Source organism: Garra rufa, chromosome 19 (genome assembly GCF_049309525.1).
Source record: "Garra rufa chromosome 19, GarRuf1.0, whole genome shotgun sequence".
NCBI classification, from domain to species: domain Eukaryota; kingdom Metazoa; phylum Chordata; class Actinopteri; order Cypriniformes; family Cyprinidae; genus Garra; species Garra rufa.
This window is the reverse complement of record NC_133379.1, coordinates 29,178,350-29,193,931: the sequence shown is the minus strand read 5'-3', so window position 1 is coordinate 29,193,931 and position 15,582 is coordinate 29,178,350. Positions and strand designations below refer to the sequence as shown.

The 15,582-nt window shown below is 36.5% G+C and overlaps 1 protein-coding gene across 1 annotated transcript in view; it reads left to right on the top strand.

Annotated features, from left to right (window-relative positions):
• Positions 1-15,582, top strand: part of ptpra (protein tyrosine phosphatase receptor type A) — a 42,389-nt gene that overhangs the window by 7,595 nt on the left and 19,212 nt on the right. Inside the window, exon 2 of the mRNA XM_073824204.1 lies at positions 13,147-13,193. Within this exon, the coding sequence (XP_073680305.1) occupies positions 13,173-13,193 (21 nt within the window). The 5' untranslated portion in view covers positions 13,147-13,172. The remainder of the gene's footprint in view (positions 1-13,146; positions 13,194-15,582) is intronic.

The window sequence follows — 15,582 nt, the reverse complement described above, 5'->3', positions numbered from 1 at the left end:
AATAATCAGGTCCCAGATGAGTTCGTCACTTTTTGAGGTCCCCCTGAAACATTTCCGTTGTGGACCGAGCTATGTGCAGCGCGTTTGTTAGTTTGCAGCGCCCTCGTGTGTTCGCAGCGCGTTTCTGAGTTTGGTTGTGTTGTGAGAATTTGCAGCACGTTTCCGTATTTGTGTTTGCGTTGCGAGGATTTGCAGCGTCTGTGTTGTCAAACTGATGAAGATGTTTTCTTAATTTGTTGTAGTTTTTTTCTGTTTGATGTGTTTTCTTGTTTGCAGCGCGTTGGCCTCTCTCGGCCACCGTAGTTTTTATTACCCCCCAAAAATTAATCAGACTACTCGATTAATCGTCAACATAACCGTCTTGATTACCAAAATAATCGTTAGTGACAGCCCTACAAACATCATGCTATACCATCATGCTGACATCTCATGTCACCATCTCAACAAAAAAATGCATCCAACTACTTAAATTAATCGTCAGAATAATCGACCGATTACTCGATTACCAAAGTAATCATTAGTGACAGCCCTACAGACATCATGCAGTAGTTGGATGCAATTTTTTTAAGATGCTGACATAACATATCAATCTTATATCAGCATCTCAAAAAATTGCATCCAACTACTCGATTAATCATCAAAATAATCTACTAATTACTCGATTACCAAAATAATTGTCATTGACAGCCCTACAGACATCATGCTAAACTGTCATACTGACATACCATGTCAGAAAAAAAGTAATCCAGCTACTCAATTAATTGTCAGAATAATTGACCGATTACTCGATTACCAAAATAATCATCAGTGGCATCCCTGCAAACATCATGTTAAACCATCATACTGACATCTCATGTCAGCATCTAAAAAAAAAAAAAAATGCATCAGACTACTCGATTAATCGTCAGAATACTTGACCGATTACTTGATTACCAAAATAATTGTTAGTGACAGCCCTGCAAACATCTCGCATAGGTCGAATTTTTGTCAACTGGTCAACAAAAGTAACTTTTTTTGCATTTTCTATTCTGATATTGGCAGGGCGTATGTAAATTAGAAGTAAACATGGTAAATATAGCATTAAATCAAAGCTGAAAGTTGATTCTGTGTTTTATGAGATCAGCATTTTTTGGTTTTGGTTTACCAGAGAATGGAAATTCGCCATTAGCTATTTTATAATCAAGTAACTTGAGTAATCATTCGATCCCTCTTCTGAATGAGTTGCTGGAAGCGGTGCACAGGATGTTATGCAGGAATGGTGGGTTATGTGTGTGTTGTGAAACACCATCAGGGTTCTTCTTGTGACGGCGGCAGATGCAGTGTCATCTTGCCTGTCCGCTGGGCTGTCCCAGTTTGAGGGAGATGAAGAGGGGCATTGAGATTATTCCTGTCACACTGCACACTCCTCCAGGGTGCAGAGCAGCGTATTAATAAACTGTGAATGGGGACAGACAGATACCCATTATCTCTCCTTAGGAAATGCCCTCCGGCTACAGAAAGGACCTCCATTGCATTGATGTAGGACCAGTTTCCCTGACCCGAACTCAACTGCAGTGTACACTGAAAAACAAATTAGTGTAGAAACAGTTTTCACTTAAAAATTGCTGGGAAGTTTAACAAAAGAACTTGCAAGTAACACATTGTATTCAATGTGAAATAGAAGTATAAAGACAGATTTTCTTGTAAAATGTACTCCAATAATCCTTGTATTGATTTAGTTTGCAACTCTTTATTTTCTAAAAAGTTGTGGTTTCTAAAGGCATACAGAAAGAACACTACACCTGTTTAAGGCCTAGCAGGTTGGTAGTTCATAAATAGCTGTACTGTTTATTGTGATGGTTTTGCCGTACTATAGAGGATATAGTAAAGAGGAAAATGGCTGGTTTATTTTCTTTTGAGATGCCCTTAGGCTTGAGAGTTAGACAGATAAAGAGAGCAGAAGTGTGTGCTAGTGTGGCTGTATTTAAAGTCTGACTCCTCTGGTATGTGTTTAGGACTGTACAATCACAGTCATCAGTTTTGGCCATTGCAAGATAGAGGAAGTGCACATGGATTGTCACTGTGGTGTTAGCATGTTGCTGTGTGGTTAAGGTTTTCTGGTAAGAACACCTGGTTCGAAGAACCTCAAAGTGTTCTTTCTTGCCTCAAGATGTTCCTCTGGTTTCTCATTGTATCCACTTTATTGCATGTTTTTATAATTCCTATAGTAGAAAAACAGGGAGAGTAGTGCACTAAAGGGATCTGAACAAAACTTTCAACAAAATTGTCCATCTACATTCAGATCTAATTGAGCTAAAATGACTTTGCAGTGTTTTTTCCTTCCTCATTTCAACCGTAGGATGCATTCTTGTTGCTCAAACAGTCAACCTTTGCACTGGCAATGCCAAGATCATGGGTTTGATTCCAAGGTAATGCATAACTGTTTAAATGTAGTATTTTTAATAAAATACCACAGCTGAGGTGAGTCCCTTGAGCAAGGCACCGAACCCCCAACTGCTCCCAGGGCGCCACAGCAATGGCTGCCCACTGCTCCGGGTGTGTGTTCACGGTGTGTGTGTGTGTGTGTGTGTGTGTGTGTGTGTGTGTGTACCTGGTATTCATCACGTTGTGGGGACCCAATGTCCCCACAAGGATAGGAATACCAGTAGATTTTGACCTTGTGGGGACATTTCTTAGGTCCCCATGAGGAAACAGGCTTATAAATCATGCACAATGAGTTTTTTTGAGGAAGTAAAAGTATGCACAATCTCCTGTGAGGGCTAGGTTTAGGTGTAGGGTAGGTGTAGGGCCATAGAAAATACGGTTTGTACAGTATGAAAACCATTACGCCTATGGAATGTCCCCATAAAACATGTAAACCCAACGTGTGTGTGTGTGTGTGTGTGTGTGTGTGTGTGTGTGTGTGTGTGTGTGTGTGTGTGTGTGTTCACTACTGTGTGTGTGCACTTGGCAGAGCACGAATTCCTAGTATGGGTCACCATACTTGGCCTCACGTCACCTTTCCTTTCCTTTCCTTTCCTTTCTTTTCTTTTCCTTTCCTTTCCTTTTATGAATGAAATTAAAACTTTATTCACCAAGGATGCGTTAAATTTATTTAGTGACAGTAAAGGCATTCTGTTACACCTTCTGTTTATCAAAGAATCCTAAAACATTGTTTTATGGTTTCCACAAAAATAGTAAGCTTAACAGCTTTTCCCAACATTGATAAAAATATGTTTTTGAGTTCCAAATCCGCATAATAGAATGATTTCTGAAGGATAATGTGATACACAGGGTCTTATGAAATTTGTTGTATTTATTTTTCCCCGTTTTAATTTTTTTTTCTAGACTCCGTTTTGATGGTTACATAACATTTTATTATTCAAAAAGCAAAGTCTAATTAATTGAAATGATGACAATTACACAGTTTAACATAAATGTATTTATAGTTTAGCAAAAATTAAAAAAAAAAATGTTAAGGTCCTATGAAATGTTTTATTTTTTTCTCAAATTCAAACTTTATTTTTTACCTAGTTAATCTAAATCATCTATAAATAATTGATTTTATTACAAAAATTGTGTATTTATATATTTTTGGTAAATAAATCCTAGTAAATACATTTTCTGGTAAATATTCTGTGAAAATTTTAATAAGTCTTAATTTTATTATTAGTAGTAGTGCTATCTTTAATTAATATATTTTTGTCACAGATTCTTCAAGATAAATCAAACCTTTATTTTGACCGGTTTCTGTGAAGAACTTTAAATTAATGTTTGTATAATATGATTTTTTTTCTCTAAAGAAATAGTAAAATGTAAAACGTAAAATGCTCATTAAGTGACTCAAAACTATGGAAGCCCGTTTCCGCCACTGAATAAAAAATAAAAACTTATTGCAACTTACCTCACAATTCTGACTTTTTTTTTCTCAGAATTGCGTGATACAAACTCGCAATTCTGACTTTATAACTTAAAGAAATAAAGTTGCAATTGCATGATAAAAACTAGCAATTGTGAGAAATATAGTTGCAATTGTGTGATATAAACTCCCAATTGTGAGAAATAAAGTCAGAATTGTGTGATATAAATTCACTATTGCGAGTTAAGTCATAATTCTGAGATATAAACTCGCAATTCTGTGAACATATCAGTCTTTTTTTTTCTCCTCAGAACTGAACTTTATAACTTGTAATTGCGAGTTTATATCTCACAATTCTGAGAAAAAGTCAGAATTGCAATATGTAAACTTGAAATTGCAAGAAAAAGTCAGAACTGTCATATAAAAAGTCGCAATTACCTTTTTTATTTGTATTCAGTGGCGATAACAGGCTTCCATACAGAACAGTTCTAGATATCATGTTCATGTACTTGTATATTTTGAGGCGACAGATTCTGAAAACACCGTAGTAAATGAAACTGCGCTTCTGTGCCGCTCATTCACACAGAAGTGTAGTATTAGTATAGTATTTTTGATGCTTAATATTCACAGACACTAGTCCATATCGCATTTTGATTTAAGTGTACTGACCTACTTTTAATTTTTTTTATTTATCCAAAATTCCCTAACATTCTGCATTGTACAGTAAATTCCATTTTTATGACTGGATTTTGTGATTCTGTCCACGTTGTCCACATTATAAATTTTTGCGTGAACTGTTTCTTTAACAGCAAGATAAAGGTCAAGAAACGTTATCTGGACTCAAATCTGCTGCAACGTTTAACAGGAACCGTTTGTGCAAGAAAGGAACGTGCAGCCTCTGCGGTATTATGTTTTCGTGTTATGAAAACCCTCTTTGACTGCGAGGTGCGATTTAATGCAGTTGAGATGTAACTCTCCCTATAGGATGCAGATATTCTGCACACGCCCAACTCTGTGTTTTGATTTGCCTGGAGAACGTGAGACTCCTTGCAGGCTCGTCCTTAAGGAACAAGCCTCTTGGTGGAGCTGGAGACGGGCCATTTGTGCACTTAAAAATAAATGATGTCAGATCTCAGAGGAAAACCCCTATTATGGGTGTCATCTATTAGAGGTGCGCCATTTCCTCTGTAATGCAAGATAATAGCTAGGCCTGACTCATCGGTCTTAAAACAAGTAGCCGGGCCAGTTTGCATATGCATATTTGACTGATTCAACAAAAAAACGAAAATTATGCAACAGCCTGGCACTTTTCCCAAAATACCGTTTTGCTTTCAGTGATGTGTTAGTTAGGTGAGGGTGTGGCGGCGTTTGCGCTGAATGACGGATCTGGCAGGCAATCAGACAGGCGGCGAAGGAAGGAAGGAAGCAATGTGCTCTCTTGGGTTTACGGCTTTCCTGCCAACTCCAGAAAGGGAGATGGGAACAGATAGAGGCCGACGATGAATGTATAGAGAGCGGGAAAGGAGAGACCAGACCATCTGTCCCTCCCATCTGAAGGATTTCTGCAGGCTCAGCCAAAAACAGCTCAAATCGTTGCAGATTTGCCCTCCACCTGAAGAATGCTCAGCCATGTGCATGCTCAGCCTTTAAACAAATTATATTTGACAACGAGCTTCTAGAATTCGTGCGGTTGGCAGTAGAATAACGGGCCTGTGAACAGGCGCTGTGGTGAGGCTGATTTGATTAAATTGTCAGAGATGGATGTGACTGTGAGTGTAACTTCTTTGTATGGAAATGGTCAGCTGTTTGCATTACCTAACTGCAGACTTCCATCCCAATTAACACGGGAGGGACACAGATTTACATGTAGCCATTCATAGCTCAAAATGAGCTAAGGCAGCATGACGAAATGAAATGATAGCTGACAAACAAAGACACTGTTTGGGAAAAATCACTGACGTGATGCTATCACGCTATTTGTGGTTGCCAGGGCATTGATGCTCAGGTGTTCTGAGTTGTTTCTAGGTTACTTCTAGCAGCCTCAGGTTCCTCCTTCAGTATACACTAATGTTCAATGTCAAAGTAATACTTTTATTTACTCTTAAAACAGAAATTGTATCACATTTTTCGAAAAGTATAATATAATATAAAGTAATAGTTCACCCAAAAATGAAAATTCTGTCATTAATCATGTCGTTCCAAATCTGTTCATCTTCAGAACATAAATTAAGATGTTTTTGATGAAATCTGAGAGCTTTCTGACCCTGGATAGACAGCAACGCATCTATGTTCAAGGCCCAGAAAGGTAGTAAGGACATTGTTAAAATAGTCCATGTGACCAACCGTAATGTTAGAATACTGTGAGAATACTTTTGTGAGCAAAGAAAACTAAAATAATGACTTTATTCCACAATTTAATTAAAAGGCGTTTGACGTAGAACTCAGATGCGCTGCGCCTTGTTTACAACTTATCTTTGAGTAATATATTTCAAACTTTTATTTTGATGGGTTGCTGTGGAGAACTTTAAATTTCTGTTTGTGATATGACAATGTTTTTTCCTCAAAAGAAACAGTAAAATGCTCATGAAGTGGAAGCCTGTTTCCGCCACTGAATAAAAAATAAAAACTTAATGCAACTTACCTCACAATTCAGACTTTTTTTCTCAGAATTGTGAGATATAAACTCACAATTGCGAGTTATAAAGTCATAACTCACAATTGTGAGATATAAAGTCGCAATTGCATGATATAAACTTGCAATTGAGAGTTATAAATCGGAATTGTGGGATATGCAATCCTGAGAACTTAAGTCAGAATTGAGTGATATAAACTTACAATTGCGAGTTAAGTCAGAATTCTGAGATATAAACTTGCAATTCTTTGAACATATCAGTCTCATATCAGTCAGAATTGCAAGATACAAAGTTGCAGCTGTGCGAAAAAAAAGAATCGTGAGAAAAAAAAGAATCATGAGTTTATATCTCGCAGTTCTGACTTTATTTCTTGCAATTGTGCGTTTATATCTCACAGTTCTGAGAAAAAAGTCAGAATAGCGATATGTAAACTTGAAATTGCAAGAAAAAAAGTCCGAATTGTCATATAAAAAGTCACAATTACTTTTAAAATTTTTATTCAGTGGCGAAAACGGGCTTCCATACAGAATAGTTCTAGATATCATGTTCATGTACTCATATTTTGAGGCGGCAGATTCTGAAAACACCGTAGTAAATGAAACCGCACTTCTGTGCCGCTCATTCACACAGAAGTGTAGTATTTGTATAGTATTTTTGATGCTTAATATTCACAGACACTAGTCCATATCGCATTTTGATTTAAGCGTACTGACCTACTTTTGATTTTTTTTTATCCAAAATTCTGTAACATTCCGTGTTGTACAGTAAATTCCATTTTTATGACTGGATTATGACAATTTAATTAAAATCCGGCGTTCTGACGTAGAACTCAGATGCGCTGCACCTTGTTTACAAGCAGAAGAAGACACACGCTGTACATAAAACAGTGTTCGTAAACATGTCTGAAGATTTCGACAGAGAGGATGACTTGCAATTTTTTCTTAAGCTTTCTTATTTGAAAGCTACAGAAGATGAACTAGTGTTGTTGGTACTGAAATGTAAAAAATGTAACAATACCACCATTTCCCACAAGCATTTTAAGTGCTGTTGCACAGATTTTTAGGCACCTCTGAATAGGTTTGGGCGATATAGGCTAAAAAATTTATCACAATAATTTTATGGTATTTATTGCGATAACTATATCAATTACGATAATTCAGAGAATTCTGTTTCTTTAAAGAAAAGTATTATCTTTCCTATTTTTACCCAAAATAGGGTGTTGAACATTACTGAGTACACAGGTTATGTAATGACTGTTTAATTCATACTTGAACTCCACATGTGCATAGCAGAAGTAATTGCACTGACGACGCTCCTGAAAATCTCAAATCCATTTATCACTTTTGCTGAATAAAATGCAGATAGAGAAATTTTGACTGAGGAAACTTGAAGACAATAAACATACGATTGCTACAATATATGGTTTGTCTGGGTTCTTCAAGCAATCATATTATCACAGAAAGAATAATTCTTATCGTGGGGTGAAGTTTTACCGGTATATCGCAAACGATAATATATCGCCCATCCCTACTTCTGATTGGCTGTTGTTTTCAAACGCTCAGCAGAAATGTCTGTGATTGGCTACAAAGATTATTGCTTCACGCTCTTCACCGAGCACTTTAGGGCTGTCAAATAAAAATTTGAATTTTGAATATTCATCAAATTTAAAATAAAAGTCGAAAAACTAAAATAAGAATGCAAAAATCTTGCATACGAATTTTAGGTGTGCGTTAAGGCAGCCTCATCGTCATCAGTGGTGCGCGATGACGATTTAAGTGTTGTTGCATAATTATAATGTTTTTGTTAGTCTATCGAGTTAAATCCGCTAGACATGGTGTTACTGCGTTGTTCATTTGAAATATTGCAGAAAAAGAGAGCATCGATGCGAAGAAGATCTTGTTTACGTCAAACCTGAAACCAAGCTGTTCATGCAGAACACATTTTTTGCACATTTCCTACAGGGACATCTATCACCGTTGCTGTTTAGAAAGCCATGTAAAATTAATGAAAGTTCAACTTTGGAAAAAAAAAACATCTTGAGGCTTTATGGCGGGTTTGTTTCTTAACCCATGTTTTTACATGAAAAAAGTACTCGTGTGTTTGGCTTGTTTATAGTTGTTTAAGCAACTTATGTTTGGTTTATAAACATTATACGTGCACTTTTCTTTTTCACAGATAGTCATGTTATTGTATTGCTTTGAATTATTGCGCATTATTAATATTTTGCTTGATGCGTCCTCTTGTAGCCTCAGGAGAGAAGACAAAAGCTTTTTTCACCCTAACTGAAATTCTGCCTTTTAAATTTGAATATAATTTAGGGATGCTCATTTCGGTTAATTTTCCTGACCGACAACCGCTGCTCGTTATCCGAACATTAACCGTTAACTGATAAAATTAGAATAATAATAATTTAAAATAAAAATAGAATGCACGAGTATCTGTGATGATACATTAAAAATACAAGCAAATGTTTTATTTTAACGTGCAAACAGCAGCATACAGAGCAACAACAAAAACTGTATTGACATATACTCAAATTATCACGCAGCGGTTCTGAGAACAGAGAAAATCTGAATGAAAAAAAAAGAAGAATATAAATAGGCCTACACTAAATATGTATAAATTAAATAACTACCTAATTAAGATGACAAAACTAAAACACACTGAATCCTTTTATGCGCTTTGAAGAACTGTACCGGTCTTATTCTTCTCGTCGGACATAAAAATATATAGCAGGCCAGCCAATACCTCAGTGTGCCTAGTTTTTAACATGTCCACATGCTGTACGGATAGGCAGGACCGCTGCCTGTTAACTTTTAGATCCGCGAAAAAAACACCATCACAAAAACCCTTTCAAATTGCGGTTCGGGACTTCCATCCACTGTCATATGCGTGTGGAGAAGCGCGTGTTTTACAGCGTTCAGCAATAGCCAATCACAGACATGTATGTTGATTTGATTATCACTGTGGCCAATCAGAGGAGGCTATGTTACAATCCACTCACCAACCAAAGTGCCGGTTTCAGTTTTGCTGACTTCTACACTTTCGCGAACTCTCTTATTAAAACAAAGTGTTGGCATTATATAAATAAGAGATTAATTGTGCAGTCTAAAGGTTATTTTATTACTTTTTAATAACTTTATGAGATTGCGATGAACTACTCTAGGATGAGCGATAGCTTTCCAGTGATTGTAATGGGAGCGCCTATTGCGCACTTTCTAGACTATAATTCATTCAGAATTTGAATACATTCACTCACGGATTCACTCTCTGATAACCCAATAACGCCACTTGCCATTGAGTTGCATATACTACATCAGTTTACTAAGTAAAGGTGAAGCGAAATATGTCTGTACAGCCACACTGCACGTGTCGACACGCGCGCGTGAGTAAACAGATAACTTACAAATAGCATTATTTCTTTCACCATGCAGCAAACATAAAAAAAAAAAAAAAAAGAATAGAAAAAAAACCTTTTAAACCGTTTAACTGATAGTAATAATCGGTTAAAATTCTTACTGTCGGTTAACGGTTAAACGGTCAATATGAGCATCCCTAATATAATTCAAATATTGATGCTATTTAAGTACAAAATTCAAATTTAGTTTTTCAGCCATTTGACAGCCCTAGAGCACTTACACAGATACACAAAGCCATGTCTATCAGCGGGAAATGCTGGTATCATGACGTTTTTAAATTTCAATTCCGACTGTTGGTACTTTTGACAACGTTACAATGAACTTAAGAGTGATTGAAAAAAAAAATTGTTGAATAAAGCTGTTTTCTTTATGCACAAAAATGTCGTTACTACTTTTCTGGGCCTTGAACGTGGTAGTTGCATAGCTGTCTATGCAAGGTCAGGAAGCTCTCAGATTTCATCAAAAATATCTTAATTTGTGTTCCGAAACACAATGTCTTACAGATTTGGAATGACATGAGGGTGAGTAATTTTTGGGTGAACTATGCCTTTAAGCAGCACAAATGCTTTCAATTTTGATAACAGGAAAGTTTCTTGTGCACCAAATCCGCATAGTAGAATGATTTCTGAAGGATCATGTGACACATGTGAAATGTATTCAAATAGAAATCCGTTATTTTAAATTGTAGTATTATTTCACAATTTTACAGTACTGTGACTTTCTTCAAAACATAAAAATAGTCACTTTTTTTGCCCCTTATTTGACATTTGTTCAAATCCTTAACACCAAGTAAGAATGATACTAAGAGTTTTTAGCAAGAACCACAAATGAGTAGGAAAAATATCATTGGAAGGATCAAACATGGTTTAAAAATTTGCCATCACACAATTAACTATGACAACCAATTAAGTTGGTCGGTTTACATGGCTTGTTCCCCAGAAAACTGGGTTGTGATTGTGGACATCTTGACACCAGTGATTATATGGATGCTATGTAGATGTACGGAAAAACAGAAGCGAGAACCATATTTTTTATAAATTCACAGTTTTAGTTACTTCAAACAAAAATTCTAAAATAAGTATTTTTATTACTATCATTTTTGATAAAGGAAAGCTTTAGGTATATCGAAATATTTATTGAAACTTATAAATATTAAAGGGTTAGTTCGCCCAAAAATGACAATTCTGTCATTGATTACTCACCCTCATGTCGTTCCAAACCCATAAGACCTTTGTTCATCTTCAGAACACAAATTAAGATACTTTTGATGAAATCCGAGAGCGACAAATATTCCATGAAGCTACGAGAATACATTTTGGGTGCAAAAATAATGACTTTATTCAACAATTCTGGTTTGTAACGACATGAGTTGGGAGTAAATAATGACAAAATGTTCATTTTTGGGTGAACTATCTCTTTAATTATAAACATTTTCAGATACATATAATATGGTAAAAATATCATGGTAATTGAAAATACATACTATAAACATAATGAATCATTTTTCGTACAAGGGCCAATGACAATGTTGGCAGGGTATGTATAAATCTGAACTACTGACTCGCATGGGCCGGCAGACAAAACTCTCATTGTTGAGCCCTGTAAGACTTTCGAACAACATGAGGGTGAGCAAATAACACAATTTTCATATTTTGGATGAGCTATTCCCCATATGAAAGGTTTCTTTATACAAGTCGGCGCAATGTCATTTTTTGAATTGCAATGCAATTATAAAAATTCTCTTGTAAGCAGCTCAGACTGACTCTTGATGATCCACTAAAAGCTCTTGGCGGATTATTGGGCGGAGCCTGCTGATGATGTTTGGATGCTCATTGGAAGCTGATTGGCTCGACTAAACACCAGTGGTACCACGGATGCTCTTGTTTGATGAGTGACAGACGGGCTGGATTATTTCAAGGCCTGACCCTTTAGAGTGGCACGAGGATTATCATGGTTTAGTCATGGAGACAGCGTTGAGATTACAGCACGGGTTAGTGGTCAAACTGCCACCCTCTGGATCTTGGCTTCAGATGCTGTGATTATATTTTCACTCCTCACATCAAACCATCTCACAGCTAAGAGCTTAATCCCTTCGGACCAAATCTGCAGGCAATCTGCTGGATGAATAAAGACACTTGGACGTTGCCTGTCTAGTATCTGTTGCTCACGTCTATGTGGCCATGTTTGGCTCGCATTGATATAATGACAGATATAATGTATATCTTTTCCAAATCGTCTAATCTTTGTCAGATTTTTGTTGTTGTTTTAAAAAGAGGGTGTTTGTTTTCATGAATCTAAAACCCAGTCTAATCCGAATGTATCACATTGACAGCATGTGCTTCACATCTCTGCTTGATGTGTTAGTCTGAGAGCAGTGACTCATTTTCTGTCTCAATTTAGAGGTTGTGCGCACAATTATGAATGGACGGAATGTGTTCATTTATGATTGGCCGAACAGTAGGGTTGTAACGATACTAAAAATCACTTGTTGATACTACTGCTAAAAAAAAGAATTAAAAGGTGATTCATTATTATTATCCTGTTATATTATAATATTTCCCAGATTAAAAGTTAATGTAACAGGGGTGTTTCCTCTGAGGAGGCATGAGAGGCAGTGCCAGTAGTTATTCTATATATAAAAAAAAACTTCTCCAACAGCGACACCAGCAGATAAAGTTATAGTTGGAGTCCACGTCTCTCTTGTCTCCCCTGAGCCCGTTGATTTTTAACAGACCCCCTAAAGCATGCGGTGGGTTTGGTGGGGGGTAATTAAGAATAAATAGGGGAAAGTCAACCGTAGATATAACTACTTTGTTACATCAAAATGAGATTTTGGGATGAGGGAATGATCTGTGTGAGTGTTTAGTAAGTAATAAGCTTGGTGAAATTTAAAGTAAATCTCTATCTCTGTGACCAGTGTTTACCAAGCATCAAAACTAGTTAACTACTAAAATGAGTAGCTGAACATAAATTCACAAATAAAATATATTGTTTAAATTGTTACTGACATGAATTGGGACATTAATTTACATTTGATGAAAAATAAAAACTCAATTTCAGAAAACCACATCACACCACTGTAATTTAAATATTAAAAAACAAACAGTTGCGATATTATTTTTAGGTAAACAATTAGTAGTAAAGACTTTTTTTTCTTTTACATTCCTATGTGAACAATATCCTAAATATATGTGTAAATGTTAATGTTGTTGCTGAGTTTTAACAACAAATTCTCTTTTTCTTTTTTCATCTACAGGAGATCATTGTGCGAATGAGTGAGTGATGCAGGTTTCGTTTCTCCAGGTAAGTGTATTAATTTGATCCTTGACAAGCGCATTAGTCTTATGGGGACAAACCTTTCTTAAAAATACTTTTTGGATTTTGGAAGCACTGGATGATTAACCCGAAAATGAAAAATTGCTTTTGCACCCTCAAGCCATTCAAAATGTAGGTCCTTAGCGATATATTGAGGCACTTATAAAGTGAAATAAAAATTCACTGCAAGAAATTAAACATTATTTACAACATTATTAAAGTCTGATTTGGTGAACTGGTTCATCCAGTTCACTGAAAAAAAAGAAAAGAATGATTCGTTCGTAAACCAGAAAACACTCAGGGAGAAACAAACCTTTTTGAAGCTTCGAATCAATTAAAACAATTGCTTCGCAAAATGATTCACTGTTTCGAAGCTCTCAAAACATCACACGCTAGTGATGCCTGCTGGTCAAAAGTGTGTAAATGCAAATGTTTTATTGAAAGTATAATACATTATATGCATTAAATATAATAAAATACCATTATATATCAAATGTAGGTAATGTGTGATTTTAATTTAATTAATTTGCAGAACTTGTTTTATGGAGAGCTTGTATTTAGAGTCCAGTAAGAGACAATTAACTAACTCTCATCCTTTTAATTACACAAATGCCTGGTAAAAAATGTCTATAAAATGATGAAAGTGATCCGAGAACAGGTAAAAACCATAGACGCTGGTTTAGTGGTTCGCAGGTGGGGGGCAATCTCAATGAACTCCCATAATTCACAGGTTTACAGAGATCGCCCCCCAAAGGCAAACCATTGAAATTTCTAAACAGTTAGGACATAATGTAGCCTCATTTTACTGAAATCACATGACTTTGGGAGTTTAATACGTGCTCTGAACCACTGTTTCGAAACAGTTGATTCACAAAAGTTTCGAAGCTTCACGAAGCAGTGCTTAGAAAGCACCCATCACTTGCACAGACTGATTGTTTCACTTTATAAGAGCTTAATATATTGTCAGGATAAATACAGATTCTCTGTATATTGTTTTTTGACCCTCAAGCGGGGCCTAAAATTAACAATCGCCAAATGCAAGTAAAATTAGCTGTTTCTGATGTAAGCGAATAAAAGAACCTTTTCCGAACATAAGATCATTGTGATTAGCTGTTCTGTCTGTCATAAGCGTCAAGAGCGAATCAAATGATGGAATACAAATGGGCTGATAAGGTCAGAGCAGTGTGATGGCCAGCTTGTTCCTAAGGTTCTAATAACTTTTAACGGAGTAGATATTGCTGCTTCGTTCCAGAAGATGAAATATTGAACTTTTCCTTTCTTTATTCTTTATAACCTGAGAATGTGGCGACACATACCTGGGATTACGCCACCTAAACAGTGCAGTAAAGTATAGTTTGAAAGGTTGCGCGTTCGGCTGTACACATAGGCTGAGCCACTTGAGACAGTGCACCAGTAGCGCTTCTACAGACGAAAACACAATTATGTCAAAATCAAGCGGCGACCTCCTGCTCTCTCTATTGAAACCAACACGGAAGTGACTTAAACTGCAATTCATGAACTGGCCGCTAGAGACTGGCTGCAGAAGAGAGTCAGTCCCATTGACTCCCCATGTTAAAATGCCCAACTTTACAGCAGAAAAAAACATGTTTACAGCCTGGTTCAAAAAGTGGTTTTAGACTATATAGCTAATTTCGCCCTTCATGTCAACTGTGAGGGGGGTGAATTTTTTTATAACTCATCCGTTTAAGTTATATTAAGCCGTGAAGTTCTGCATAATTAAGGGCGCGGCTACTTGAGTGACAGGGGGATTGCCGCTGCTGTCACCACTGGTACGCTAAGTGGGTGTGGTTTCAGCACCCAGCTCCACCCACGTCCTGCCTCTTTGCCCATTTTCGATTATCTGGGAGTGACGCGCGATGACGCGATTCCAAGATGGCGATGGGGAATCCCGCCCACTATAGGCTTCAAAATCACTCTGCAGAAACCTACGGGTGACGTCATGGACACTACGTCCATATTTTTTTTACAGTCTATGGTCAAAATGCGCAGTTTTGGCGAGTTACCTTGTAAACATAGTCTTAAATGACCGTAAAGAGTTGTGAGAAAATCGGATGTGTGTCAGATCCGCGTCATGTGCATCAGGTTTTAAAGAGACCGTGCTGCTTTTAAAGTGAAACTTGCTGAAGTCTGTCATAGATGTACATAAAAAAAAGAGAGAGAAGTCATCACTCGACTGCTTTAGTCTAGTCTAATTTTGTGTCTTAAATAAAGATTAATCTGTACAGTTTATACATATACAATTTATAGTTTAGGTGAAGATTGTTTTAAAATCACTTAAATCTTGTTATACTGTATATGTCAGTGCCTAAATATTAGAAATAATAGCTTTCAATTATACTGGAATGTTGAATGGCTA